The sequence below is a fragment of the Malus sylvestris genome, chromosome 11 (genome assembly GCF_916048215.2).
Source record: "Malus sylvestris chromosome 11, drMalSylv7.2, whole genome shotgun sequence".
NCBI classification, from domain to species: domain Eukaryota; kingdom Viridiplantae; phylum Streptophyta; class Magnoliopsida; order Rosales; family Rosaceae; genus Malus; species Malus sylvestris.
The window spans coordinates 2,562,262-2,570,645 of record NC_062270.1 but is presented as its reverse complement, the minus strand read 5'-3'; the positions used below and the strand labels follow the sequence as shown (position 1 = coordinate 2,570,645).

General features: G+C 38.4%; 2 protein-coding genes across 2 annotated transcripts; one reads left to right on the top strand and one right to left on the bottom strand.

The window, feature by feature from the left end:
* Positions 1 to 1,034: 1,034 nt before the first annotated feature.
* Positions 1,035 to 5,482, bottom strand: LOC126591340 (zinc transporter ZTP29). Its single transcript, XM_050256997.1, has 12 exons — positions 5,237 to 5,482; positions 4,491 to 4,549; positions 4,094 to 4,186; positions 3,750 to 3,824; positions 3,542 to 3,623; positions 3,213 to 3,268; positions 2,471 to 2,527; positions 2,291 to 2,331; positions 1,972 to 2,039; positions 1,781 to 1,837; positions 1,582 to 1,699; positions 1,035 to 1,344 (listed from the first exon to the last, which is right to left on the bottom strand). Exons 1-12 carry the CDS (start codon positions 5,298 to 5,300, stop codon positions 1,299 to 1,301), a joined length of 816 nt encoding a protein of 271 aa, XP_050112954.1. The 5' UTR covers positions 5,301 to 5,482; the 3' UTR covers positions 1,035 to 1,298.
* Positions 5,483 to 6,111: 629 nt separating this feature from the next.
* LOC126591426 (cytochrome c-type biogenesis protein CcmE homolog, mitochondrial-like) lies at positions 6,112 to 7,530 on the top strand. Its single transcript, XM_050257105.1, has 2 exons — positions 6,112 to 7,174; positions 7,287 to 7,530. Exon 1 carries the CDS (start codon positions 6,310 to 6,312, stop codon positions 7,105 to 7,107), a length of 798 nt encoding a protein of 265 aa, XP_050113062.1. The 5' UTR covers positions 6,112 to 6,309; the 3' UTR covers positions 7,108 to 7,174; positions 7,287 to 7,530.
* Positions 7,531 to 8,384: the final 854 nt, after the last annotated feature.

Genomic DNA, 8,384 nt, shown 5'->3' with positions numbered 1-8,384 from the left:
AGATGAATAAGAAAAAGGAAAAAAGAAAGTTAATTAATTCCTAGTCCTTCGATTTTCGGTTGAACAGACATATTTGGATCGGATCCAGAGAGGATCTTATTCCCATACTTAAGGCATGCTTGGATGGGAATTTGATTCATAGTCTCTTTTAAGATTTCAGGAGAAGAACTTGTGCATGGGCGGCTGCATGCAGCATTCATCTAACAAGGTGTGACTGAGATAGGTCACACAGACACATGATCCAGCTACTAAACACAAGATTTTTTCGCAATTCAGAGAACAAAGTTCTCTAACTTCCAATTTAAGCAATCTTGCTCAAATTTGGTTATTAAGAAACACTAATCCTACTTACAAATGATATAGAGGCAATTGACCAATTTAACTCACACCTAATCTCAGTAAAAATCATGCGATGCTATACTGGCGGATGCATTGAGGGGCAACGGGAACCAGCTGATCCCTGAACTTCAGTGAACGTCAATGGATACCTTGGGTGCTGACCCTCCAAATTTCGGTGAATGACCATGGATACCTTGGGTGCTGCTTTTTTGAAGATTAAAGTTGGCTTCATACATACCCTTTAACTGTTTGATAAAATATCTAAAAGAAGAGTGAATGAAATGCAAATCTCAGTGAATAACAAAGCATCATCATTCTTGGACAAACATATTAATGGATGCAATGATATCAAACATTGTTAGTGTGTTTCTTTGTTAAGCATTCATATAGGAGCAACCTTGGAACGTGTTAGTTACCCTTGTAAATGAGGCATTAACAAGTGTGCCGTATGTCTTTCCAAATCACTTCAGACGTACCAAGACTCGATGAAATAGCAAGATGCATGCTATTTCTGGTAAAAAAAATATCGTGTGCTATTCTTACTGACCCTCCTAATATTATTTATTGGATCCACCACTGGTTGTATACAACCAGTGTCACGGCAATCTCTCCTATTAAAGGCCATGAGTATCATTATATTACCTTGCAAAGCATAACCAACCAATGCAACCTGTTAGACACTTGAAATTCTCGTGTAAATGAAAGAGTAGACTTTATTGAAGAAATCAAGTTCCATACACTATTTTACATCCTTTTAATGGACAAGTACATCTCTCTTATACCGAGTATGAACTCCTATCTTCGGGGACGGTCACAGTAAAACCTTCTTTGTGCCGAACCCATATGAGCTATCAACGCGCAGGTCTAAAAACAGTACAGGTATTCAGTGCCAGTTACTCGTCATGGGAGTACAGAGTTGAACAACGACAATACTATTGGGCAGGACCCGTAGAATGCAGCTACAAGCTCATCTCCTGAGGCAGGCTGATCTCAAGAAAATATAGGCTGCAAAACAGGCAAGGAGAAAGTTATCTGATATAAGCAAAACTTATAATATCACACCCACAGGCTCTAACTTCTTGTTCTAGATATTGAATCTGATTGAAATTAAACAGCGATATACTTTGAAAAAATCCTTCTTAAAGAGCTCTTTCGCTAAGGCCCAACGCTATATATGCACTTGTAACAGCGACAGACTCAGATATTTTTCATTAATTATAATATTTATAACGCCAGTGTTACCTTGCAGACATGAAGGCCATTCCCAAAAACACGGCCTTGACTGCTTGCTTCTGCCCCGCATAATCAAACGCCAAGGGCAGCATCTCATGCAGAGTTAGAAAAGCCATCACTCCACCAACTGTGTCACAACAAAAATAAATGGTAACTAAATTTTCATACAAAGTAATCTGCTTTAGATGAGAACCATTGATTTGCAAACCTGATCCCAGCAGGCCTTCAAGAATTTCAGGACTCAAGCTGCTCGGAAATAGATAGGCTGTAGCAAAAGTGACACAAATTAACAAGTTGCCTTCAAGAATTTCAGGACTCAAGCACCTATTTTACATCCACCCTACCCTTTAAGACTGGTAAAAGAAAGATATCTAAAGGTTGTTTTGACAGTTTGCATACCTACAATTACGACACCCAAAGGCTCAGCGAAACCAGAAAGCGTTGCTAATTTGAATGCCTGCCATTTGCTGGAACAAGCAGAAAACCCACCATTCAATAATTTTATCATTACTTTGCACAAGAAAATGAACAAAGCATAGAAGTCATGTCTAGAAATGGGCACCAAAAGAAGTTTTTTTATTATTCATAGAAATTGAGTAAAAACTTTCGAACTTATTAAAGATAATAGTTATTTTAAAATGAGTGAAAATTTTCATTGTTTCCCCACATCATAAGTACTTCAAGTGCTGAAATAGACGATGCCTTCATAAATTCTCACCTCTGAGTTGCAAAGTACACAGGAAGTGCCACAGCAACGCCCTAGAATAGAAAAAGTTGTTACCATATAATAAACAATGAAATAATAGTTCTACAGTCCAAACCCAAACTTTATATCAATCCATGGCAGAGTGCAAGCAGTTAGGGTAACACAAAACGGTACAAGATATAGAGAATATACCTCTGGGATGTTGTGTAAGGCAATGGCCAAGGCCAAGTTGACACCAACACGAAGGCCCTACAATGAATTATGGAATAAGCAGGAATTGTATGCGACAATTAGCATCAGCTGTAATTATAGTCCGCAAACAGATATGTAAAGTATTCTTGCTGCATCTATAATCACCAATCCCATAGATGAAAAGACTATGCAAATCAAAAGTAATATGAACTATGACAAAAGATACATATAAAGCAGGATCAGTAAGAATCTAATCAAGTTCAACTTGTTTTAGATAACAAACAAGAGCAGATTTAGAAAAGAGTTCCAAACTAGACACCGCAACTTCAGAAGTTGTGCTTCAAGAAGAAAGCACCATATTTTCAATACAACATGAATTTTTTTAGCAGCAGCTGAGTGTCCAAGAACATATTAACTTGTTGACAATAACGCTAAAAATGCATCACAAGGAAGAAAAGAAGAAAGTTTTACTAACTGGAAAACAATAGATCTGATTTAGGTCACCAAGAATACCAAATAGTTGGTAACAAAAAATAAATAAATTAAAGGTCATAGCAACGTCACATTCTGTTTTCAACAACATTTTTTAAAATAACTAAAATGAAAAGTGCATTAATATTTCACATCCTGAATTAAAGAAACTCTGATCATAGATGAAAACACTTTTTCATCTATCTAATTTAAACTAGAATTAACTAAATACTCCAAGTCCAAGTACAATGAAAACTTAAGCTTGAGTTACCTTCATTGATCCAAGAAACACAGCCATTCCTTCTGGAAAATTGTGTAAACTTATGCCTGCATTTCAATTGACCGGATGTTCCATTTCAGAAGGGATAAAGTATACAAAATAAGCATATTTCTGAAGTGTTTGCTCAGACTTTATTACAAAAAAAAAAAAAAAAAAAAAACTCCAGAAACTAGAAACTAAAAAGCATCGCTACTACAAACATAAGAAAATTAACTAATATTTCCAATTCCACAAATAAGTAAAGATTAATTTCATTTTCTAATTCAAAGAACCGTCTGGATCTGGAAGGTGATTTAAACATCTCAATAAAGTAGTAATACCTATTGCTGTTACTATCCCACTGAAAAAAACTTGACGTCGATGCTTTTTCAAAGTGTCCTTGCCCCCTTCATCTCCACTTTTCTGTTGTTAAGGATATTGTCTTACGGTCAAACACACCTTCAATATTCTGGGTGGACGTGTAATCCCCAGTCATATGTAAAAGTATCCACAACATGCTAAATTAGGAGGAGAAGAGATAATCAATACCTTTGAAATAGGAGCAAGAGTTGGTTCTGGGATAAAATTGGCAATGATAGCAAAGAATATGACACCTCCAAAAAACTGCACCGCCAATAAATTTTAATCCAATTCTTAGAGGAAACAGGGACAACACATGTCATAAAACTGATGCATTCAAACCAGAGTGAATCAGAATTTGAGGGCGGAGCCAGGGGGTGGCTACCATGAGGTATAGCCAGCTGTTGTAGAAAATATACCTACATTTTACCTATATTTACTGGCTCCAGCCATATAAATAAATAGTTGCCTACCCATTAGGAACTTCCTGGCTCCGCTATTAAATCAGATCAACATTGAAGTACATGACTTACCCATAGGTTGGCTTTTAAAAAGCCAATTGAGTTTATAGCGTTGTGAGCCAAATCTAGGAATGATATGCTTAGCATCAGACCTGCTGCAAAACCCTGCAGACAGAACATCAGAGGTTTAGATGGATCTTGGTTCCCTAAGCACATCCTGACTATATCACATCAATTCAATAGGATCACAAAATGACATCAATGTCAGATGGATATTTGCTAAGTTAAACATAAAGAGTAACATTTATTGTAGAGTAAAATACATTGGCGACATGTACATATCGGCTGGAAGGGAGAAGAAGATGTAAGCAATTAAGTCAACACAATGATTCAATCTTCCGAAAGGAAGAAAATGACATTAGCAGACAGAAAAAACAAGTCGGCATTTGAGGAAATGAAATCGGAGCACCTGTAAAAGCCCGAGCTTCTTCAAATTAGGAGTTTCATTGACAATTACTAAAAGTGCACCTGTTCCACATTCCATGGTTCAGAATTAGGCTCCAGATCATAAACTAAGCATTGAGGTGAACATGATAAATTAAAGAACTCCATAAGAAGCATGAGCGAAAATCCTTTTTTTCGCACCAGGATCAATACCAAAAACTTGCACATAAAACAATCGGAACAAATCCTAGCAATTCCATCATCATCAATTACAAGTTAACAACCTTAGAACTCAATTTCACAATAACTTGATGGAGCGAATTTGCTCTAAAAACGTCAAATTGAACCTTTTTCGAAAACAAAGTCAATTGAGCTGCATTTCGATATCTTTGTCTATCCGATCAATTCTAGTATCATAAGTTAATACCATTAAACCTCTATTCCACAGCAACTTGATGGAGTCAATTCGCCCCGTAATCGAAATTATAAGAAGCTAATTTAACCAGCCCCAGCCCCAGCAAAGCGATCAATATTAACCATATTTCCATCAAAAGATTCTAAATTTCAGAAAAAGTCAAACAAAGGAAACAAATTTGAATCCAAACCCCAAAAGTTAGAAAAATCCAGAAGCAAATTTAGATAACCATTCTAGATAAAATAAACAAGAACAACAAAATTCAAATAAATGGGGTAATTCAAATGTGAAATTGCTGAAATGGGCAGCTGAAATTTCAGCAGAGCATGAACAAGCACGAGTCTTTATGTACTGACCGAGTGAAGTACTGAGTCCACCCACGAGTGAGAGCGCAAGAGCCACCAACACCTGAGAATCCATGGAGGAGCTTTTGACCCACCAGTCCAAAAAGCTCCAAGATTTTTGGATTGAAGAGAGTTTGACGGAACTATGACTGAAATTGAGAGTTAACGGTGGAGCTGATATGGTTTAGAGAGAGAGAGGAGAGAGAGGGAATTGAGTTTCTTTCTCTACATTTTGTCTTATACGGTATAAGTTATCCCTAACCTTGGCTTGTGCACATGATCATCCAATCCATACTTCAATGGAAGGGCCTAATTCCTATATTTTAGGGGCTATTGGCCTTGGCTAGTATTGCAAAGGGCATCACGCGACGAATCAATGCCTACATTAAAGAAGAAATTTTCATAACGATTGCAGCAAGTTTGAATTTTTTTTCTTTATACAGATATGTATAGTTAGAGTCGTGTTTTTTTATACAAGAATTCATAATTACGTTTATCATTTCTCCCTCCTCATTCAATATCATATTCCACCATCATCATCGCCATCCAACAATTTATATTACAAAAAATAAAGTTTTAACGAAACATTTTTGGTACTGTTCACATTTAACGAAAAATCACATTTTTACCTTTCGTTGGTATTATTCACTACACCTTTATTTGTTATTTTTCATTAAAACTAAAAAAAAAAATTTGAACTTTTCTTTAGTTTTCTTTATAAAAAAAATTTCCAAACAACGTAAATTTATTTTTCTACATTTTAAATATTAGTACTATACGCGTTTCAGTGTGTGTGTTTTTAATGTATATAAAAAGCTAAAAACTACGTGTAAAAATCACCTCCTAAGATCAAAAGGTTTGTAATACGTTATCAGATATGCCCTAAATTTTTGGGGAAAAAACAAAAAAAACACACTCACACACACACAAAATTTCCAAATTCCCTTCCTATCCTTCCGATGTCCCTTTGACCAAAAACAGAGAGCTTCTGTAGAGAGGCTCCTTCTTCTACCTCTCCAAACCCCTCGCACTTTTCCACCCCAATTTTCCATCACTTTCCCGAGAAAATTCACCCACAAATCCAAATGGCCACTCGCATCGCCCTCCGCCTCAAATCCCACCTCCTCCGCACCACAACCCCGATCCACCACCACCCGGTATTCAAATCTCCACCTTCCATCTTCTCTCCCCTCTCCACCCCCCATCTCCGCCCTCCATCAAATCCCCACCTCCCCTTCACTCTCCGCTTCCTCTCCACCGCCCGCCGCGGTCCGACCCGCCCCAAACCCGTCGACATCGGCGCCCGGGCTCGCCAGCTCCAAACCCGCCGCCTCTGGACCTACGCCCTGACCTTCAGCTGCATCGCCGGATTCATTGTCATCGTCCTCAACAGCTTCCAAGACCAGCTCGTCTTCTACGTCACCCCAACCGACGCTATCGAGAAATACTCCGCAAACCCTAGCAAGAGCAAGTTCCGGGTCGGCGGCCTCGTCCTCGAAGGTAGCGTCGTCCAGCCGTCTTCCTCGCCGGAGATGGAGTTCGTCGTCACCGATTTGATGACCGATATCTTGGTCCGGTACAAGGGATCATTGCCCGATTTGTTCCGGGAGGGCCACTCGGTGGTGGTGGAGGGATTTGTGAAGCCTTTCACGGAGGAGATTCGGAGGGAGATTTCGACGAAAAGCATATCGGAGAAGGCTAGGAGCGGCGAGTGCTACTTTGCCGCTACAGAGGTTTTGGCCAAGCATGACGAGAAGTACATGCCAGGTGAAGTAGCTGCCGCCATAGAGAAGAATAAGAAGAAGCTGGAGGAGACAGGTGCCGGTGCCGGTGAAGGTGAAGGTGAAGCTGCTAAAGATGGTAAAGATGCTAAGAGCGAGTAGATTGATGGGTATGAGTTAAATTTTGTATCTTTTTCTATTATATTTCGATTTTGTTAGTATATATTAGGTCGTACCCAGTGCACAAGGCTCCCGCTTTACGCAGGGTTTGGGAGAGGTGAATGTCGGCTAGCCTTACCCCCATTTATGGAGAGGCTGCTCCCAATGTTAGTATATATTAGGTGATTGGAGAAATAGGTTACACTTGGATAGTTGGATAATTGGATAATTGATTCAAAAGGATTAATCTTTAGGTGAGGGAATAGGCATTGGTGCTCAGGAAAAGAGATGAATTTTTGGAAATTTGAGGCTTTAGAGTTTCGAATTTTGTTGTTGTAGTGATATAATCTCACTGTTGAATTCTATAATTCTTCATTTTGAATTAGTAAACCAATAATGCCATTAATTGGGAATGGCATAGCGAAATTGGAATTCTTGGCAGGAGTTGTATGAATTTGATAACTTTGAGAATTTACATTCGAGATGTTTCATATTGTCAAGAACATAGAGATGAATCTGCTTTTTTCTCCTTTATGTTCGGTGTGAATTGTGTGTTGTAATCTTTAGAGGCAGTTTGATAACTATTTCGTTTTTAATTTTTAGTTTTTGTTTCACTTTTTTGAAATTGAAATCTTGTTTGGTAACTGAGAACTGAAAGTGAAATGGTTATTAAACGGCCCCTCAGCAACACGAATCACTAGTTCATTATGAATTGTCTGAACAGTTTGTTATTGTGGCATACATTTTGGTTTTTTTGAAGCATTTGTTGTGTTCTATCAGTAGAATTGTTTGAGTATCATCTGGATTACAGTTGAGCTACTTCTCAGATATTGTGAGTTTGCATCTTTGTAGAACCCATCTTCCTACCCTCTACAATGTCTAAGGTTTAGCTTCCAGCACTCTGTACTATGGAGGCACTGTGCACCTCCCGCCAGTAAGAAGCCGAACTTAGGCCCAACACGAACTTCAAACTCTAGAAATACTGAGCCAAGTTATCGGTTAGTTAGAAATCATTCATCAAGACATGGATGTTGTTGGTTGTTTTTCGACAACCAACCTTCGAGGATTAGTTATAATGTTATATATTGCTGGATGACGAGTTTAGAGGATCAGCAAAATCTGAAATATTTGTGCTGATTCTTGGTTGAGGTCAAACAACAAGGCAAAGGTTGTGCCGGAGATTCCCGTATATGGCTACAGTGCGGTAGCCATATACTGGAATTTCTTGTGTCTAGACCAATAGCCATATACTGGAATTTCTTATGTCTACAGTGCGGTAG

Excerpts from the sequence above, each read along its gene's own strand:
- LOC126591340 (XM_050256997.1), bottom strand. The coding sequence starts at position 5,300 with ATGGATTCTCAGGTGTTGGTGGCTCTTGCGCTCTCACTCGTGGGTGGA. Across the intron at positions 4,187-4,490 it reads AGAAGCTCGGGCTTTTACAG|GGTTTTGCAGCAGGTCTGAT; the intron begins GTGCTCCGATTT and ends TTCTGTCTGCAG. Across the intron at positions 1,345-1,581 it reads ATGGCCTTCATGTCTGCAAG|CCTATATTTTCTTGAGATCA; the intron begins GTAACACTGGCG and ends CCTGTTTTGCAG.
- LOC126591426 (XM_050257105.1), top strand. The coding sequence starts at position 6,310 with ATGGCCACTCGCATCGCCCTCCGCCTCAAATCCCACCTCCTCCGCACC.